At 45.4% G+C, this 20,811-nt stretch overlaps 1 protein-coding gene and 1 long non-coding RNA gene across 2 annotated transcripts in view; one reads left to right on the top strand and one right to left on the bottom strand.

Annotated features, from left to right (window-relative positions):
* LOC132346045 (uncharacterized) overlaps positions 1–12,020 on the top strand; it is a 97,897-nt gene extending 85,877 nt beyond the window's left edge. The window contains exons 3-4 of the long non-coding RNA XR_009495764.1: positions 10,141–10,286; positions 11,525–12,020. This is a non-coding gene — a long non-coding RNA (uncharacterized lncRNA). The remainder of the gene's footprint in view (positions 1–10,140; positions 10,287–11,524) is intronic.
* A 2,390-nt stretch (positions 12,021–14,410) lies between these two features.
* NPAP1 (nuclear pore associated protein 1) lies at positions 14,411–20,108 on the bottom strand. The gene is made up of 2 exons (XM_024996191.2): positions 16,082–20,108; positions 14,411–14,882 (listed from the first exon to the last, which is right to left on the bottom strand). The coding sequence occupies exon 1, from the start codon at positions 19,996–19,998 to the stop codon at positions 17,311–17,313; it is 2,688 nt and encodes an 895-aa protein (XP_024851959.1). The 5' UTR covers positions 19,999–20,108; the 3' UTR covers positions 14,411–14,882; positions 16,082–17,310.
* Between the last annotated feature and the right edge of the window lie 703 nt (positions 20,109–20,811).

Here is a 20,811-nt window from a genome sequence, read left to right on the forward strand (position 1 = left end):
CAGAAAATTCTACTATTCATAATAAGGCCCGCCCTCAGTTCAATTCAGTTCACTCACTCGGTTGTGTCCGACTCTTTGTGACCCCATGGACTGTAGCATTCCAGGCCTCCCTGTCCAACACCAACTCCCGGAGTTTACTCAAACTCATGTCCATTGAGTCACTGAAGCTCTCCAACCATCTCATCCTCTATTGTCCCCTTCTCCTCCCACCTTCAATCATTTCAGCGTCAGGGGCTTTTCCAATTAGTCAGTTCTTCCCATCAGATGGCCAAAGTAGTGGAGTTTCAGCTTCAGCATCAGTCCTTCCAATGAATATTCAGGACTGATTTTCTTTAGGATGGACTGGTTGGATCTCCCTGCAGTTCAAGGGACCCTCAAGAGTCTTCTCCAACACCACGGTTCAAAAGCATCAATTCTTCAGTGCTCAGCTTTCTTTATTATCCAACTCTCACATCCATACATGACTACTGGAAAAACCATAGCTTGGACAAGATAGACCTTTGTTGGCAAAGTAATGTCTCTGCTTTTTAATAAGCTGCCTAGGTTGGTCATAACTTTTATTCCAAGGAGCAAGTGTCTTTCAATTTCATGGCTGCAGTCACCATCTGCAGTGATTTTGAAGCCCAACAAAATTAAGTCTGTCACTGTTTCCACTGTTTCCCCATCTTTTTGCCATGATCTTAGATCTCTGAATGTTGAGCTTTAAGCCAACTATTTCACGTTCCTCTTTCACTTTCATCAATACTCTTTAGTTCTTCTTCGCTTTCTGCCATAAGGGTGCTATCATCTGCATATCTGAGGTTATTGGTATTTCTCTCAGCAATCTTGATTCCAGCTTGTGCTTCATCCAGTCTAGCATTTCTCATGATGTACTCTGCATATAAGTTAAATAAACAGGGTGACAGTATACAGCCTGGACATACTCCTTTCCCAATTTGGAACCAGTCTGTTGTTCCATGTCCAATTCTAACTGTTGCTTCCTGATATGCATATAGGTTTCTCAAGAGGCAGGTCAGAAGGTCTGGTATTCTCATCTCTTGAGGAATTTTTCAGTTTGTTGTGATCCACACAGTCAAAGGATTTGGCATAGTCAACAAAGCAGAAATAGATATTTTTCTGGAACTCTCTTGCTTTTTCCATGATCCAGCGGATGTTGGCAATTTGGTCTCTGGTTCCTCTGCCTTTTCCAAACGCAGCTTGAACATCTGGAAGTTCACGGTTCATGTACTGTTGAAGCCTGTCTTAGAGAATTTTGAACATTACTTGGCTAGCGTGTGAGATGAGTGCAATTGTGTTTTAGTTGGACATTCTTTGGCATTGCCTTTCTTAGGGATTGGAATGAAAACTGACCTTTTCCAGTCCTGTGGCCATTGCTGAGTTTTCCAGATTTGCTGGCATATTGAGTGCAGCACTTTCACAGCATCATCTTTTAGGATTTGAAATAGCTCAACTGGAATTCCATCCCCTCCACAAACTTTGTTCAGGGTGATGCTTTCTAACGCCTACTTCACTTCGCATTCAGGATGTCTGGCTCTAGGTGAGTGACCACACCATCATGAGTATCTGGGTCTTGAAGATCTTTTTTGTATAGTTCTTTTGTGTATTCTTGCCACCTCTTAATATCTTCTGCTTTTGTTAATATCTTCTATTTCTGTCCTTTATTGTGCCCATCTTTGCATGAAATGTGTTCCCTTGGTATCTCTAATTTTCTTGAAGCGATCTCTAGTCTTTCCCATTCTATTGTTTTCCTCTATTTGTTTGCACTGATTACTGAGGAAGGCTTTCTTATCCCTCCTTGCTATTCTTTGGAACTCTGCATTCAAATGGGTATATCTTTCCTTTTCTCCTTTTCCTTTTCCTTCTTTACATAGCTGTTTGTAAGGCCTTCCTAGACAACCATTTTGCCTTTTGCATTTCTTTTCTTGTTGATGGTCTTGATCACTGCCTTCTGTATAATGTCACAGACTTCCATCCATAGTTCTTCAGGCACTGTCTATCAGATTTAATCCCTTGAATCTCTTTGTCACTTCCATTGTATAATTGTAAGGGATTTGATTTAGGTAATATCTGAATGGTCTAGTGGTTTTTCTGTACTTTCTTCAATTTCAGTCTGAATTTGGCAATAAGGAGTTCATGATCTGTGCCAGAGTCAGCTCCTGGTCTTGTTTTTGCTGTCTGTATAGGGCTTCTCCATCTTTGGCTGCAAAGAATATAATCAATCTGATTTCGGTATTGACCATCTGGTGAAGTCCATGGGTAGAGTCTTCTCTTGTGTTGTTGGAAGAGAGTGTTTGTTCTGACCAGTGCATTCTCTTGGCAAAACTTTGTAGCCTTTGGCTTGCTTCATTCTGTACTCCAAGGCCAAATTTGCCTGTTACTCCAGGTGTTTCTTGACTTCCTACTTTTGCATTCCAGTCCCCTGTAATGAAAAGGACATCTCTTTTGGTTGTTAGTTCTAGAAGGTCCTGTAGGTCTTCATAGAACCATTCAACTTCACCTTCTTCAGCATTATTGGTCGGGGCACAGACTTGGATTACTTTGATATTGAATAGTTTGCTTTGGAAACAACAGAGATCATTCTGTCATTTTTGAGATTGCATCCAAGTACTGCATTTCGGACTTTTTTGATGACTATAATGGCTCCTCCATTTCTTCTAAGGGATTTTTGACCACAGCAGTAGATATAATGGTCATCTGAGTTAAATTCACCCATTCCAGTACATTTTAGTTCTCTGATTCCTCAAATGTCAGTGTTCAGTCTTGCCATCACCTGTTTGACCACTTTCAGTTTGCCTTGATTCGTAGTCCTAACATTCCAGGTTCCTATGCAGTACTGCTCTTTACAGCATCAGACTTTACTTCCATCACTTATTCTTAATAAGTCCTGCCTTTAGGAGGGACTCTTTTACCGGAGGTCTAATCTGTTTGGTTTTGTTAAGTTTTGAGATTGACTGACCTGAGGGAAGGGAAATACCCTAACCCAAGTCCCTTCCAGCCATTTTGTCTCACTTAAAATGAGATACTTTAATGTTGAGAGGCACTTCTGAAATTCAGTGCTGAGGAACACATGCTCATTATAAGACTGAGACCTAATCATAAGACTATAGAATGCTTCTACAGCACCACATCACTGAAGATCTGTTTACTGCAGTTAATTCCACCAGTATACTGTGTCTGGCTTTTCGAGGAGAAAACTGAATCATATAAAATGCTTGATTAAAGCCACAAATGGCAGAAAAAGAGTGGAATATAAAAATAGGAACAAAGAACAATGGCAATAAATGTGAAACAGTATCAGATATGATAGATATTAATCCAATGATATCAATAATCATTTTAAATACCAATGATTATACCAATTAAAAGATTGTCACAGAGCACCTAAAAACAAGATCCACTTATAAGAAATCTACTTTAAATCTTAATATAAAGGTACATATAACTTAGAAGCAAAGGGTTGTGGAAAGAGATATCATACTAATTTAAAGAAGTTTGAGAAGCCGTATGAGTTTCAGTCAAAGCAGATTTGAGGGCATGGAAAATTACCATGCACAAAGAAGGCTTTCCATAATGATAAAGGGGTCAGTTCTCCAAGAAGCCATAAGAATTCTTGATGTGTATGTGCCTGACAACAAAGCATCAAATTAGACAAAAACAGAACTGCAAGGAGAAAGAAAGACGCCCACTGTCATAGCTGGAGGTTTATACACCCCTCTATCATAAATGGAGAGATGGCAGAAAATCAGCATAGACATAACTGAACTCAACAACACTATTGACAAAATGGATGTAATAAACATCTACAGACTTCTTCATCCAACAACAGCAGAATGCACATGGTCTCAAGCTCACATGGCATATACACCCAGATGGACCACATTCTGGGGCATAAAGCATGCTCTAACAAATTTAAAATAGCAGAAATCATATGAAGTTTAGTCTATTCTCAGACCATGATAGGAGTAACTTGAAATCAATAGTAAAAACAGAGGTGGAAAATTCCAAAATACCTGGAAATGAAGCTGTTCGGTTCTAAACATTCCATGGGTCTTGCTCTCTGTATGTGAACATGCACAGTGACCCAGCACCCAGAGACTTTGAAAGGTGGGGTCTGGTTGTTCTCTAATTGTGATATACATCTATCATTACTGTGGTGGTTTGTGAACTTGATAACAGCTGTGAAGTTTGGCACTTCCTCACAGTTAACACATGCTGGTATCTGAAATTCGTTTGTTCTGTTGGGGGACAGGCATTATTTAATTAAATAATGGTAACTGAAATTCATGCATGAGCAAACTGTTCAGAGTGAGGACTGCCTGTATAGCATACATTGAGTAATGTTCCATGGTAAGAAATAAATACCTAAAGGCCTATAGGATGAGAATTCATATCTTGTTATGAGGAAGTCTTTCTCTAAGCGGAATGTGAAACTGAGATATAAAGAAAAAGTTGCTTTGACTTCATAAAAATGAAAGAATTCTGTATAGCAAAAGGCAACCCAAATAGAGATAAAGATAACTGGCAAACTTGGAAACATAAACATATGACGATGTCTTTGGCCAACAATTCCTTTTCTTCACAATAGAATGAGGGGGGAAATCTCAGTGAGCCAAACCTCATGAATCAATAGATGAGAGGTTAGACTAAATTTCTCATATGGTGTGGATTTAATTTTATGGAATGCAAAATATCTTCCAGTAGGAAATATGGAGTATCACCAGTCTTATCCAAATCCTTACAATGCACACAGGTAAACCTTGAATAACTGTGTAATGGATGAGTCTCTTTTCTGTTCTAAAGAGAGAGAGAACAATTAGCAGAATGTGTGTTTCTCCAGGGCAGAATTCTGGTATTGTCTCTGGACCACTGAGCTTTGCAAAAAATCGAAACGCACAGTCTCTGGCAAATCACTCTTAAACAATCAAAAGGGAAAGAAATGGAAAGGCTGATGAACTTGCTAGTCACCGTGTGGTCATGACTCCTGAAAATAGTGATGATGGGGAGTATGTGATGTCACATATGTGAAGCTTACAGGGTATGGAGATTCAGATATACAGGGTGTAGATTCAAATGAAGTTGAGTAGGGAAGAATGCCTCTCATAACCCACCTCAGCTGAATTACTTAATATCTCAACTGGGAAATGTTGATTAAGAAATGAGAGGATACAGGCAGGAGCAACTCCTGAAATAGTGCCTAAATAACTCAAATATTCCTAAGGAATCCTATGGACAACTGTGTCAGAGAGGAGCTGACAAATGGAATATAATAAGCACAGAGATCATGCCCTTGTCAGCTAGCATACGGAGAGCATTACTGATCCTCAGCAAATCATTACTGATCCTCAGAAAAATGTACTGTGACTGGGTCTAAAACCTGACTGGAATTTTCCATAGATGTGTGATATTGGAGATGCGTTTGTAGCTGCACTTGCCAAATCACCTTTTCAAAGCACAGTAGGTCATGGCCAGAGGAGCAAAGGCTGCTCTGCTCGCTCTCAGGCAGAAAAGGATTTTAGAAATGCCAAGTTCTCTCCCACAAAGGAAGGGGTTAGCAGATTATGAATTAGTGATTAGTACAAGTATCTGTGATCCCTCAACTAATTTCCATCTTGAAGCTGGGATATAAAGACTCAGGTGCTGGGTGGTGAATCACAATCTCTCTGAATAGGTGCTTAATCAAGACTGGATGGGCTGAATTCGGGTCTCGGCATCTGGAGCCAGCTCTTTTTCCAGCAGGATGCCTTTAGACATGTCCCTGACACCTTTGCATCTATAGCTTTTTGTTGTTGTTTGATTGTTTAAATATATAAAATGGTGATAACACTACTTGGTGGCATATTCTATTAAAACAACAATAACAACAACCTGTCATTACTCAGTGCAAATCAAACAATAAATGCTTTCTCTTAGTGAACCTGCTTAACAATTTTCTGGACTCTTCTGCTGTGGGCCAGATTCAGAAATACACAAGTGAAAGAGGAGACAGTACATCATGTTTTATTCAATTGGGTCTTGATACCTATGTGTGACTCTTAACCAAGGAGTATGTGGTAGTTAAGGACACAGATTGAAATTGTTTAGAATGTGCCCTAAGCTCTGACTGCCAGGATTTAAATCTTAACTCTGGAAATTGTAAAACCTGGGGAAAATTGCTTCCCTAAACTTCATTTCCTGCATCTGAGAAAAATAACAGTATCTACCTTGTTGTAGACTCAATAATACCCTTGCCCTAAATGTCTACATTCTAATGCCCAGAACCTATGAATGTCACATTAAATGACAGAAGGGATTTTGCCAATGGGATTAAATTAAGGTTATTGACGGGAAGATTATCCTGGGTTACCTGGATGGGCCCAAAGTCGTCACTGGTGTTCTCATGAGAGAGAGGTAGAGGGAGATTTGACTTCAAAGAGAAAGTGATGATGAAGCTGGGTTTGGATTGATGCCAGCCAGAAACCAAGGAATGCTGACAAGGAAACAGATTCTCTCTTAGAGCCTCTGGAGGGGGCATGAATGGTTCTACCAACTCCTGATTTCAGTTCAGTGAAACTGGTTTTGGACTTCTGTCTTCCAGAACCATAAGAAAATGTGTTTTGTTTTAAGCCACCAAGTTTGTAGTAATATTACAGCAGCCATAGTGAACAAATGTGTACCTCTTAGGAACTATTACCCCAGTTAAAATGTGTGACTGGAAGCACACTTAGTGGCATATCTGCATGCAGCAGGTATGCCATCATAAGCCATTCTTAAAAACCTGAATCCTTGGTTTTGTGGGATCATCAAATTCAGTACAGTGGTCATCATTTTTCTCCTTGTTCATCCTGGTAACGTGTCTAGGCAGCTAGCAGAGAGAGCTCAGTCCTTCTCCACAGGTCCTCTCACCTCTATTAATTAGAAGGAAAGTAAAAGTTGCTCAGTTATGTCCAACTCTTTGCGACCCCATGGACTGTAGCCCCCGAGGCTCCTCTGTCCATGGGGATCCTCCAGGCAAGAATACTGAAGTGGGTTGCCATGCCTTGCTCCAGGGGATCTTCCCAACCAAGGGATTGAACCCAGGTCTCCTGCATTGCAGGCGGATTATTTACCAACTGAGCCACCAGGGAAGCCCAAGAATACTGGAGTGGGTAGTCTCCCTTCTTCAGGGTATCTTTCTAACCCAAGAATTCGAACTGGGGTCTCCTGCATTGCAGGCAGATTGTTTACCAACTGAGCTATCCAGGAAGCCCTAATTAGAGGGAAGAGGTTACTTAAGTAAGACATTACTTAAGCCACCTTATTCTTTTCCTTTCCTTCATGATACCACATCCAATGTGGTCTTTATAAATTTTAAAGAAAACAAAGTCATTTCTCAATGGATTCAGATACTACCCTAAATTAAGATTGCCAGTGAGTTCTTGTTCTTATTTCCAGACCTCATCACCAGAAATTCCTGAGCCTAAGTCCTCCCTAGCTTCTAGGATCACTCACTTTCTCATTTCTCCCTTTTCCTTTTAGTTGAGTCTTGTCATTTTAGTCCCTTCCTTAAACACAACTCGTAATAAGGTGACATAGCAAAGTGATGAAAGTATAGATGTTTTGGTTTTAATCCTGGGTTTTTGTCATCTACTTACTGTGTGACACTGGACAGGCTCTTTAATCTCTCTGGGCTTCAGTTTCGAAAAAATAAGTCAGTATTATAAATAATACTTAGCTAAGATTGCAATTGTGAGGATTAAATGAGTTTAATATTTGCTAAGCACTTAAAATCTCAGAAGATATTAAGAAGAGATGGCAAGAATACACAGAAGAACTGTACAAAAAAGATCTTCACGACCCAGATCATCACGATGGTGTGATCACTGACCTAGAGCCAGACATCCTGGAATGTGAAGTCAAGTGGGTCTTAGAAAGCATCACTACAAACAAAGCTAGTGGAGGTAATGGAATTCCAGTTGAGCTATTTCAAATCCCGAAAGATGATGCTGTGAAAGTGCTGCACTCAATATGCCACCAAATTTGGAAAACTCAGCAGTGGCCATAGGACTGGAAAAGGTCAGTTTTCATTCCAATCCCAAAGAAAGGCAATTTCAAAGAATGCTCAAACTACCGCACAACTGCACTCATCTCACATGCTAGTAAAGAAATGCTCAAAATTCTCCAAGCCAGGCTTCAGCAATACATGAACTGTGAACTTCCAGATGTTCAAGCTGCTTTTAGAAAAGGAAGAGGAACCAGAGACCAAATTGCCAACATCCGCTGGATCATGGAAAAAGCAAGAGAGTTCCAGAAAAACATCTATTTCTGTTTTATTGACTATGCCAAAGCCTTTGACTGTGTGGATCACAATAAACTGTGGGAAATTCTGAAAGAGATGGGAATACCAGACCACCTGATCTGCCTCTTGAGAAATTTGTATGCAGGTCAGGAAGCAACAGTTAGAACTGGACGTGGAACAACAGATTGGTTCCAAATAGGAAAAGGAGTCTGTCAAGGCTGTATATTGTCACCCTGCTTATTTAACTTCTATGCACAGTACATCATGAGAAATGCTGGGCTGGAAGAAGCACAAGCTGGAATCAAAATTTCCGGGAGAAATATCAATAACCTCAGATATGCAGATGACACCACCCTTATGGCAGAAAGTGAAGAGGAACTAAAAAGCCTCTTGATGAAAGTGAAAGAAGAGAGTGAAAAAGTTGGCTTAAAGCTCAACATTCAGAAAACGAAGATCATAGCATCTGGTCCCATCACTTCATGGCAAATAGATGGGGAAACAGTGTTAGACTTTATTTTTCTGGGCTCCAAAATCACTGCAGATGGTGACTGCAGCCATGAAATTAAAAGATGCTTACTCCTTGGAAGAAAAGTTATGACCACCCTAGATAGCATACTGAAAAGCAGAGACATTACTTTGCCAACAAAGGTCCATTTAGTCAGGGCTATGGTTTTTCCAGTTGTCATGTATGGATGTGAGAGTTGGACTGTGAAGAAAGCTGAGCGCCAAAGAATTGATGCTTTTGAACTGTGGTGTTGGAGAAGACTCTTGAGAGTCCCTTGGACTGCAAGGAGATCTAACCAGTCCATCCTAAAAGAGATCAGCCCTGGGATTTCTTTGGAGGGAATGATGCTAAAGCTGAAACTCCAGTACTTTGGCCACCTCATGCGAAGAGTTGACTCATTGGAAAAGACTCTGATGCTGGGAGGGATTGGGGGCAGGAGGAGAAGGGGATGACAGAGGATGAGATGGCTGGATGGCATCACTGACTCTAGGGACATGAGTCTGAGTGAACTCTGGGAGTTGGTGATGGACAGGGAGGCCTGGCGTGCTGCGATTCATGGGGTTACAAAGAATTGGACGCGACTGAGCGACTGAACTGAACTGAAACACTTAAAATAGCACTTGTTATAGTGTAAGCACTATAATTATGCTTGCTAATAATAATAAATGCCATTCCAAGCACATAACTTACTCAACTTTCTGTCATATCTTTGATGTATGTATTTGATGAAATCAGTAAATCATTCTGTTTCAAGGGGAACAGAAAAGTATTTTTGAACAATTGTCCATGTGGCTATTTCACCACATTTAGTGTTTCCATATTTCTGTACAACAACCTGGGGTAGTCCAATAGCCAATTAAAAATGGACAGAGCTTATGTTTTGCACCCTTTACCTCACTGTCCCCCCCCCCACCACCCCCACCCCCGCCACACAAATCCCCATCTCTTTGGACATAAACTTTCATTTGTCCTCCATCTTCTGAAAACCTACTTCGAAGAAAGTGTCTGGGTTCATCCATGTCACTACAAAGTAACATTGACATATAAACACTATCATGTGTAAAATAGCTAGCTAGTGGGGAGCTACTGTGTAACACGGAGACCCCAACCTGGTGCTCTATGATGACCTAGAGGGGTGTGAGGGGAGGGCTGAGGTAGGCTCAATTATATATATATATATAGTTATGACTGATTTGCTTTGTTGTATGGCATAAACCAACATAACATTGTAAAACAATTATCCGCCAATTTAAAAAACAAAGGTGTATGATCTCCAGTTTAGTATGAATTGAAGACAAAGGTACCATTTACCTCAGAGAGACAACTTTTCAAGACTGGTTTTGTTTTTCAAATATTTTTTTTGTTTTTCTGTCTCTCCCAGCCTTTCAACCTTGGACAAACACAGGAGATCCATATTATGGCTCCAACACTTAGCACCTGTGCCATTCTCCGAGCCTGAAAGGAGCATCTGAGGGCAACACTCCTGTCCCGGGACTGTTGAGAGGACCACACCTAGCTCTGTTTTAGGTAAAGTATAAAGTGCTGCCCAGGCAGCCCATTGGATCACATCACCCTGGGTACACGGCAGTGACTGGTCCAGGGAGGGCCTGGGTGGGCTCAGCACAGTCAAGGGCTGTTTCTGGATCTCTAAGAATAAAATATTTTCTTCTTAGAGACAAGAAAGACATGCATTCATGAGTCTGATTCTCAAATCTTCCACAAGCCACCTTCTAATTCTTGAGAGATATATGCAGGGAACAATGCCCTGCTTAGTAATAACTAGAGTTTTAGCCTGAAGTTCCACACAAAATTTCTAATCTTAAGAAATATAAGAGGCCCTAGGTGAGACCTAACTTGTGGCCTAGACCAGTATTGGGCACAATATGGAATAAGGACTACCTGGCTCATGATTACCTGCAGTACTGGATGAAATCCAGACTGTTAACTCTCCCACAAAGTGAGAAAATTAAGAGTGATGGGGCCAGAATTATGCAGTTTTCATGATTAGTAACTAGTCATTATTTCCAGTCTAACCTGAAAGCAATTTGGTCTCTTTTGTTTCAGGAGCTTATCCTTGCTTTGGTCTTACAGCTTCCAAACTGAGGAGGGGGAGGGACAAGGATTTTGAAAAAGGAGGGGATCCAGGCAAGGAAACAGTGTTCAGTTTGAACATTTAAAAAATAGTTTATTCTGGGAAAATGGTGCAAGGAGAACAAAAGAAGGTGGGTCAAATTTTAGGAAAAGTAATGAAATTTTGTGAGAAAATAGCGGTTGGAGGAAAAAGCAAACTGAAATACAGCATGAGTTTAAACAGTTGATGTTAGAGACAGAAGTAGGAGCATCATACCTACAGAGAGGAAAATACAGTTCTACCATCCTGTTGTCCCCAGGACTGCGCAGAACTTAGTTAATTTAACTTACTGGTTTTCAACCCATAGCATCAATCTGTAAATAAAACACAGGACACTTTGTTGTAATTGCATAACAAATTGTAAATATTATCATCACAGGTAAACAAAGCAAGCATGCTGTTGACAAAAGGTGAGTTGTACAAGGGGAAAGACAGAACTGGGGGCACAAGCAGTCTCAGGCATAAAGACAATGATGAGATTAGAGTGAAAGTGAATACTGTAGCTCTGTACTACAGCTAATATTTCTGGAGAGCTTCCGTGTGTTGGACATTGAAGGCTGCAAATGTGTTAAATTTGCATCATCACGAGCGACTCCATGCAGTAGTGGTTATCATCCATTTCCCTATTGTACAGGTGAGGAAACAGAGGCCCAGGAAGGTTGAGAAATTGCTCAGGATTGCAGAGCTAATAACCTGAAGAACAAAGCTTCCAAGCCAAGTCCATCTCCAGAACCAAGGCTTTTAGCCACTGTGCTACCACTTCAGTAAAAGCTAGCAAAAATTGCATGGTATTACAGAAGAGAAGCCGCATAAGTAATGAAATGAATGTGATGTATTGAAAGGAAGAGGGATGAGAAGTAGTAGGGGTAGGAGTTTATCTTCCTGCCTCACGCTAGGGTGCTAAAATCCATCTACAATGGATACAGCAGATAAACATAATGTTTAGAATTATGGGGGTAACATTCATGTGGCCAAAAACTGTCTCTGGAGAGGGGAACTGGGGTTAGAAAAGTTGAATTTCTGTATTTGAAATGCTATCATGTCCACATATTATTTTCATAAAAATATATCTATTTGTTTAGAAATAGCTTCAACTGTGTAAATGCATTAAAACGTGAAATTCAAAAGCATCTTTACATCTCGTACATTTGTTAAGTGCTTCCCTAATCAGAATTGTTCTTTTCAGTTTTGAAGGGTTCTTTTTTCAATGAAAAGCATTATAAATTTTAAAATTTAAAAATTGTCCCTGGTAATATTGCCAGCAAGGCCAAGAGAAGGTGTGGGACTGTTAGAAGCAAACTGGATTTCAACCCTGCTTCTGGGAGGCCGTTCTGACAACAAAGGGAAGGAGAGTCTCTGAAGTCAGGGAGCAGGAGCTTTGATCCTCTGGAGTTGTAACAAACAACTTAGAGTAAATGAATCAGGCGGCAGGGTGCCGGGAGGAGGCTGTCGGGCTCTCTGTGATGGTGTTCTTTGTTTTTGTGGGACTAATCTCAGAAATATTGCATTAGGCTCAGTGCTGTGCATTTTTAGGCTGGAGTTACCGTATTTTTCCATCTGTATACTTCATGAAAGCAAGCACTTTTACGCTCCCTTTAAAATGGGAATCTCCTATTTGAATTACCTGGTGAAGACATTTGAAGTAATTCATTAAGTATACACATGCATGCTCTATCTCCATCTATGTATCTATCAATCATCCTTTCCCTACTTACCTACCTGTATTAGTCTGCTCAGGCTGCTATAACAAAATAGCATAGACTAAGTGGCTTAAACAACAGACATTTCACACTTCTGGGAAGTCTAAGATCAAGGCAGATCTACTTCCAGGTGAGTCCATCATTTTTGGCTTGTAGATGGCGATCTTCTTGCTGTGTCCTCCTCACGTGGTGGAGAGAGAAAGCTCTAGTGTTTTTTCTGTTTCTTATAAGAGCTAATCCCATCATGACAGCTCTACCTTCATGGCCTCTTCTAAACCTAGTTACCTCCTAAAAACTCCATTTCCTAATTCCATCACACACAAGGGGATAGGGTTTCAATATATGAATCTGTGGAGGGGAACAAAAGAATTCAGTCTTAACGCTCTGTATCTGTCTCTGTCTTTATGTGTAGAATAATAACAGTGGCTTATAATTCATTTCCCTGTGTTATTTTATCCTTCCAAAACTCATGTGAGGTAAACTGGCCATAGGAAAATCACTGATTTCACTGAAACACTTGAAGGTTGAATTAACTTTGTGATCACACAATCAATAAATGATGATGCCACAATTCAATCCACATCTTCTCCATCCTCCTTTCCTCTTCTCTATTCCAGCCACATTATTTACTAGCTTTTCCCTGAGGACACTGGTATCCTTCTTCTGGGCCTTGGACAGGTTATTCCCATTATCTGGAATGCTTTTTCCTCAGATATTTGACTCAGTTGCCTCCCTCTACACTGTTCAAATTCCACCTTCCCAGTAAGACTTATCCTGTCTATGGTTTAACTTGAAAACTTTTTTCTCTGCCCACAAGGTCAATTTCCCATATACTGCTTAATTTCGATTGCATTTGTTACTAGGCTTCCCTGGTGGCTCAGTCAGTAAAGAATCCACCTGTAATGCAGGAGACCTGGTCTTTTATCTGGGTCAGGAAGAGCTTCTGGAGAAGGAAATGGCAACCCATTCCTGTATTCTTGCCTGGGAAATCCTGTGGACAGAGGAGCCTACAGGTGGGCTACCGTCCCTGGGGTTGCAAAGAGTCTGACACAACTTGGCAACTAAACCACACCACCAACTTGTCAGATAATTTACGTTGATTTCTGTTCTCCCCTCTGACTAAAAGATAGGCAGCATAGAGTCAGGAATTTTGCCTTTATTGAACCTAAGGGAGGCCCAGCAGAACTCTAGGGTCTGCAAGAACTGGACACAGTTGTAACTCTTATGTTTGGTATTTTAGCAGCCTATCTCAGAACCAAGCCAGTTATTCAAGAGAATCTTTTCTGATACTTTAAGCAGTATGATAAACTTGAAGTAAACTTAAATTTTCAACAATTACAGAGCAGGCATGGACTCTTCCTTTGTTTCACCAGACACATGAACCTGGATACAAAATCCATCCTCTCTGGGTGAAGTGGGAATGTACAAAGATGACTGGCCTAAGTCTCATTTGGATAAAAAGATGCACAAAAGAGACATTTAAACATTTTCAAAAACTAAAACCATAAACTGCGTTTCCTCTTCACATATCAGAGATTATCTAGCCTTTAGTGTGGTTAGAGTAGTGTGGGGTGGGGGGCGGGGGGAGAGACAGACAGAAAAGGATGAGTTGCCCTGTCTCTCCCTCCTCTGGACCTTAGTTTTTCCTGGACTGTCACTCCTTACACTCAAAGCAGATTTCAGGAGTCTGCACACATGGTCATAATGTGTGCCTCACTCCACAACCCAGTCACTGGGACCCAGAAAATTTTGCAACCTCAAGTCTGCCTCAACACATCATGACTCATATATATCAAAGAGTAAAGACACATAAACAGTAGTAGATTAACAAGAATAAGTTATTTATATATAAATTACATATATACATGTTTGTACATAAAGCTGGGAAAGATAAGGGCCCATTGAGGCAAATGGATAAGTGGAGAGGAAGCAGCTAAAGATAGCAGTGGGCACCCTGCCTGTTGCACGTGTAGAGAAAATAGCCAGAAGTTTGGGTCAGCCAAGTTTACAGTCAAACCAGGGATGGCACAGTGGATGATACATGCAGTTTATTTTCCATCCTCCAAATGGAACTTCTCAAGTCTGGTATATAGTTCTGAACTGGGCTCATATGTTTCTCACTTTGCAACACACACACACCCACATTCCTCACCCATGCACATACAACACACACTCCTGCACATGGCTGCGAGTGTGGTCCTTTGGCTCATTGTAGGAAGACAGCAGGTTAACAGTTTCACTCAAATGGGCAGAGTTGTTTTCCAGCAAAGCCCGTTCATCGTTGCGCAGAATCTGCAGAACAAGATATGCTCTTTATTTGTTGAGTTTTTTCACAGAAGAAAGGAGTTCGCTAATGCTCCAATGAAATCCTGGGCAGGTGATAAAAGTACCAGACCCAGAGCACAGACGCAGCTTCCCTGACCAGGAGCCGCTAAACACAACGCTGTGCTCCTCCTAAGTCAGAAGGGTGCCCTGAGTTGGGGTCCCAGGTGTTTTGAGCATAGAAGTTCCTCTCTAAGTATATATGGTGCTATCCCCTGTCGTACTGTGTGGGTTTGGGTTCGGAGGCCTGGGTGCTTTGTGTGAATGGAACACCAGACGTGTACCCAGTCATAGCAAGTGTGGTGCTGTCCCCCAACGCCCGCTCTGTGCTTTGCATATGTGAGTTCCAAGTCCAATGGCAGGTGTTGACACTGGGGCCTCCCATCCTAGATGAGATGTTGCTCCTCCCATATGTTCCACCCATGGTGTATTGGCCAGGTGGGCCCCAGTTGTACTGATGGGAAGTGTGGATACCAGGTCCTCCAATCCTGGGAATGATGTTGTTCCCTCCTATACCACCACCACTTGCATCTTGGACAGGTGGGTTCCAAGCCAGGGGTGGGTCTCACACTTGCAAATCCAATGGATGCAGTGTTGCTCTGGTGGAAAGTGGAAATTGACTTGTTCCTTAACACAAATTTCTTCTCCATGGTGATGGGATTTGTAACTGTAGATTTTCTACACTCATATGGGTCCTAGGTGCAGTGATGGGAAGTGGTAACACCCTGACCTCTAACCATAAGGATGGTGGTGTCCCCTGCCATCACTCTACCACCTGGATTCGGCTCAGGTAGACCCCAGGCATTGGGATTCAAGTTGAAAGCAGATATGTGCCTGGATGCTGGGATGGTGGCTTGCCCTTCATACTGCAGCAGCCATGCTGCAATGAGATGACCCCCAGGTGATCTGGCCCACAGTAGGAACACAAGTGGTGCTGGGTGCCCCACACAGTTCTGTCCAAAAGTTAGGTGGGCCAGATGCTTCTGAATAAGTGAGGCCTAGGGCATTCATACCAACCCCAAAACTCCCACCAGCCATAGAGGCTGCAGGTCCCATCAACAGTGGGCCTGATATGGTACTAGCAGACAGCAAGCTACTGTCTCCAGTACTGGGCACTGTGGTATCCACTCCAAAACCAGTAGTAGCAAATACATCCCTGGGGAAAATACCTGAGTTGTAGACAAAGGCCGGCTGCATGTTGACGGTGGTGATAGCAGACAGGGGATCTGGCAAACCTGAATCCATTTTGCTTCCTCTGGGTGGCTGGACTGCAGAAGACGTTAGCTTTCTATCTTGTTCTAGGGCTAATGGGTTTCCCAGTGGAATAGACTTGTTAGGCTTCTTCCTATTGTTGGCCCCAGATGTGGGCTGAATGGTGAGTTCTGGTTTCAAGCTTCACTTGAAACATGGGTACCTCTGTTGACCAAATCCACAGGCAAATAAGTTGAGGCTTGGGTCCAGGCATTGCCACCACTGGGCGCTGTGTTCTCAGAACCAAGAATAGCCATGTGATATGGGTAGTGGTTCTCCTTGGAGTCAGAGGTAGACTGGAAAATAGCAGTCTGAGGAGGAGGTGTTGTATGCATAGCATCGATGTCAAAGACTGGTTTGACATCTGTAGAGATGCCATCTGCTGGAGCATAGATAACTGCCAAAGCCATAGGTGAGGGGCTGGGAAAAACAGGAACTGAAGCCATAGATGTGGGGCTGGGGAAAACAGGAGCTGAAGCCATAGATGAGGGGTTGTGGGAAACAGGAGCTGAAGCCATCGTTGGGGTGCTGGTTGAGGCAGGATTTGGGGATTGAGGGAAACAGCCAAAGCCCTAGACAGGGAGGCCAGGGAAGACAGGACCCAAAGCCATAGATGGGGGGCCAGGGGAGAAGCGGCCAGAACCCTAGATGGAGGGATGGGGAAGACACCAGCAGGAGTCCTCAATAGTGAGGCTGGGGAAGACAAGGCTGTAGATGGGGGACCAAGGGAGACATCAACTGGGGCCCTAGGTGGGGGGCTGGGCAAGACAGCAGCCAGAGCCTTAGATGGGGGGCCAAGGGAGACAGTAGCCGGAGCCCCAGATGGGGGCCTGGGGAAGATGGCAGCCTGATCCCCAAATGGGGGCCCAGGGAAGACAGAAGCTGGAGCCCCAGGTGGGGGTCCGGGAAAGACGGCAGCCTAATTCCCAGGTGGGGGCCTGGGGAAGACGGCAGCCTGATCTCCAGATGGGGGCCCGGGGAAGACGGCAGCCAGAGTCCTAGGTGGGGGCCAGGGGAAGACAGCAGCCTGATCCCCAGGTCGGAGCCCGGGGAAGACGGCAGCCTGATTTCCAGGTGGGGGCCGGGGGAAGATGGCAGCCAGAGTCCTAGGTGGGGGCCAGGGGAAGACAGCAGCCTGATCCCCAGGTCAGAGCCCGGGGAAGAAGGCAGCCTGATTTCCAGGTGGGGGCCCGGGGAAGATGGCAGCCAGATTCCTAGGTGGGGGCCAGGGGAAGACAACAGCCTGATCCCCAGGTCGGAGCCCGGGGAAGACGGCAGCCTGATTTCCAGGTGGGGGCCCGGGGAAGATGGCAGCCAGAGTCCTAGGTGGGGGCCAGGGGAAGACAGTAGCCTGATCCCCAGGTCGGAGCCCGGGGAAGAAGGCAGCCTGATTTCCAGGTGGGGGCCCGGGGAAGATGGCAGCCAGAGTCCTAGGTGGGGGCCAGGGGAAGACAACAGCCTGATCCCCAGGTCGGAGCCCGGGGAAGACGGCAGCCGGAGTCCTAGGTGGGGGCCCGGGAAAGACGGCCGCCTGGTTCCCCGGTGGGGGCCCGGGGAAGACGGCAGCCGAAGTCCTAGGTGGGGGCCCGGGAAAGACGGCCGCCTGGTTCCCCGGTGGGGGCCCGGGGAAGACGGCAGCCGGAGTCCTAGGTGGGGGCCCGGGAAAGACGGCCGCCTGGTTCCCCGGTGGGGGCCCGGGGAAGACGGCAGCCGGAGTCCTAGGTGGGGGCCCGGGAAAGACGGCCGCCTGGTTCCCCGGTGGGGGCCCGGGGAAGACGGCAGCCGAAGTCCTAGGTGGGGGCCCGGGAAAGATGGCAGCAGGAGTCCCGAACGGGGGCCTGGGGAAGTCGGCAGCGGGAGCCCCAGATGAGGGGCTGGGCAAGACAGAGGCTCTCTTCTGCTCATCAGTGGTCGCAAATGTGGGCTGAGGGTTGTTTCGGGAGTCAAAGGGATAGTTAAAAATTGAAGCGTGGCGGGAGACCATGGGCACAAATTGGATGGTGGTGCCTGGTCTCTCTGCAGTGTGTGTCTGCTCCACCCCAATACCTGGGGGAGACTGAAAAATTACAGCTTGAGAAGGGGGAGTAGTGTCCATGTCCGTGATGCCCGAATCTGAAGGAGAGGGCACACTTGTAGATGCCATGACTGTGGTGGTAGAAGGGATGGCAGTAGAAGTAATGGGCTGCTCAGTTAGAACAGGGGGAGGGACGGGAGGGTCTGGAAGAGGGGTGAGTAAGTTTAAGGGAGGGGGAGAATCTACACACATGGGTGTTGGGGATTCATTTTTGTAGGAGGGTGGCTGGAAGGAGAGGGTTGGGGTGCTCAGAGGTGTAGAGAGGTCAGAAGTAAAAGGTGGTGTTGCTTTGACTGAACACCGAGTGCCTTCATCCTCCTTAAGGGTAATTCCCACAATGGGATTCCAAACTGGAGGAAAAAGATAATCTGCAGGAATTGCAGAATGAGAGGATGCAGGGGCTGTGTATCTTGCCTCCTGATCCGTATAAGGTGGAAGGCCAGCCAGACTGGGGAATCTGGAGGACAGTTCAGCCAAGTGGGTGGTGGTAGGAGGGACCTCCAAAATGTGACTGACCGGAGCCAGGGAGCCTGTGGTCCCTGGGGCAGGTGGAGGGGCACTGCAGCGTCGCATAGCCTTCCTTACATCCTTCAGGATTTTGTTTCGCTGACGCTCCATGCGTTGTTTCAGGGTGCCCCAGGTTTTGGCGAGAGTCATGCCTGGAAGCTTCGGAGGCAGCGGAAGGTCACTGCGACCCCACGGCAGAGGCAGCGGTGGTGGTAGTGGTGGCAGCAGTGGCGGCAGGGGCAGAAACACCGGCAGGGGTCTCTTCCGCTTGAGGGGGTGCCTACTGCGGGCAGATCCCAGGGCAGAAGAACTGCTCCGTGGGGTGTCTGAAGGTTGTTCACGCTGCAGCGCCTTCCCAGACATCAGTGACTCCGGGGAGCTGGGTCGGTGGTCTTCACCCAGCACTTCTTCTATTGGCCTCTCGGGCAGCAGGTTGCAGCACGGGCTTGAGGCAGAGAGCACCCTGGCCAGGGGGCCGGGCTGCGAGGGAGGCTGGCCGTCTCCAGCAGTGTCGTCTAAGCAGATGGCGAGGCTTTCAGAGGAAGAGTTCTTCCAAGACACCTGGGCTTTCTCATTGAAGTTGCTTTCTGGGTGCACCGGGGGTAGGTTTGGAGGCTCAGGACTGCACTGGAGGGACGTGAGGACCCCGCTGGGCTCCTGGGGCCTGGGTGTCATTGTTATATCCCGGTCGCAGTACAGACTTATCTTTCCATTGTTCTCTCCTTCGGCCTCTGTGTGACCTTCCTCCTTTGTTATGCTTTCCCTGGGCTCTTCTTGGACCATCGCCTCACTCTCCTTTGTGCAACAAAGTGGGAGGTGCCTGGTTGGTACCGGGTTCCCAACCTTGACTACCCGGGCAGGTAGCTCAGTTAGTGAACGCAGGAGAGTAATTTTGCGCCCCGGTGGAGGAATTCTGACGGTTCTCGAAGGTCCGAACATCATGGAATTACGAGTGGACAAGACAGGCTGCTTCTTTGGCGAGTTCCTCAAGTTCGTCACGGGTAGGACGCCCACAGGGGAGTACCCAGCCTGCTGGATGGGGTACTGCCTTTTCGGCGCAATGTAAAAGCTGGATGATAAAGGTAATCGATCCTGGTTGAGCAGCCTGTGACCAGGGTGTAAAGCAGGAGCTGGAGCAGCGGGGTGGCCCCGGCCAGATGTGATGGCATCCCGAGAGGGCAAAACCAGCGAGCGACGGCCCAGCGGGTTCCGGCGGCGGAGCGCGGAAACAAATTTACACAGTAAATTGCCCATATAGGACAGATTGTGCGCCAAACGCCCTGAGAATAGAGTGTGAAACTGGGAGAGCGTCTACCCAGCTTCTGACTCCTCTCGTGGTCAAATACGCACTGGAGGCAGGATTTCTCAGCCTGGCACTTGTGACATGTCCATGGTATACGCATCACAGAGAAACTGGGCTGCAAGCCCACACGTGGCAAATTACGGGGCAAAGGGCGGGGCCCCAGCGCATGACCCCTCCTGAACTCTCTAGCAGCCGAGGCTTCCCACTGTGGGTGCCAGGAGTTTGGCACCAGATGGGCCACCATGCAGAGACTGTTCAGGACTGTGGGGGCCTCCTCCTCCAGAGCTCATCCTGTCTAGCACCTCATCATGCAGCCACCTTGGTGCCTGCGTTTCTATCGGTCAGCCCTTCCCTGCGTGGGTCTCAGAGGCCTGTGCAAAGCTGAGTGCAGGAGCCACCCACCCTGTCGGGGGGTGGTCCGGCACCTATGGGGACCTTCCCAGCTTCTCTGCGAAGCCTGGAGCCAGGAGCACCTTCTTCACTGCTGCTCCTCTGCCATCATCTCCAGCCCGCAGGGAATGCAGAGCCCTCACCTGGCTGGATGCTGCACCCCATAACCTCCCTTCCTGGCAGGTAAGGCTCTTTCTTCACTTCTTTTTAGAAATTTAGTACAACAGTTAAACTTTAGACTGTTCTTCAGGGTGTGCAGATGGTAATGGCTTAGCCAGGATTTGAACCAAGCTTGCTTTGGGCTGTGGTGCCTCCTTGTCATACATGCTTCATGTGTTACTGTTCTTTTCTTGTACTCCTTATGGCACTTAGCC

Source organism: Bos taurus, chromosome 8 (genome assembly GCF_002263795.3).
Source record: "Bos taurus isolate L1 Dominette 01449 registration number 42190680 breed Hereford chromosome 8, ARS-UCD2.0, whole genome shotgun sequence".
In the NCBI taxonomy this organism is placed as follows: Eukaryota; Metazoa; Chordata; class Mammalia; order Artiodactyla; family Bovidae; genus Bos; species Bos taurus.

Bases quoted from the DNA above. Each gene is read 5' to 3' on its own strand.
- NPAP1 (XM_024996191.2), bottom strand. From the start codon at position 19,998: ATGGGCAATTTACTGTGTAAATTTGTTTCCGCGCTCCGCCGCCGGAAC.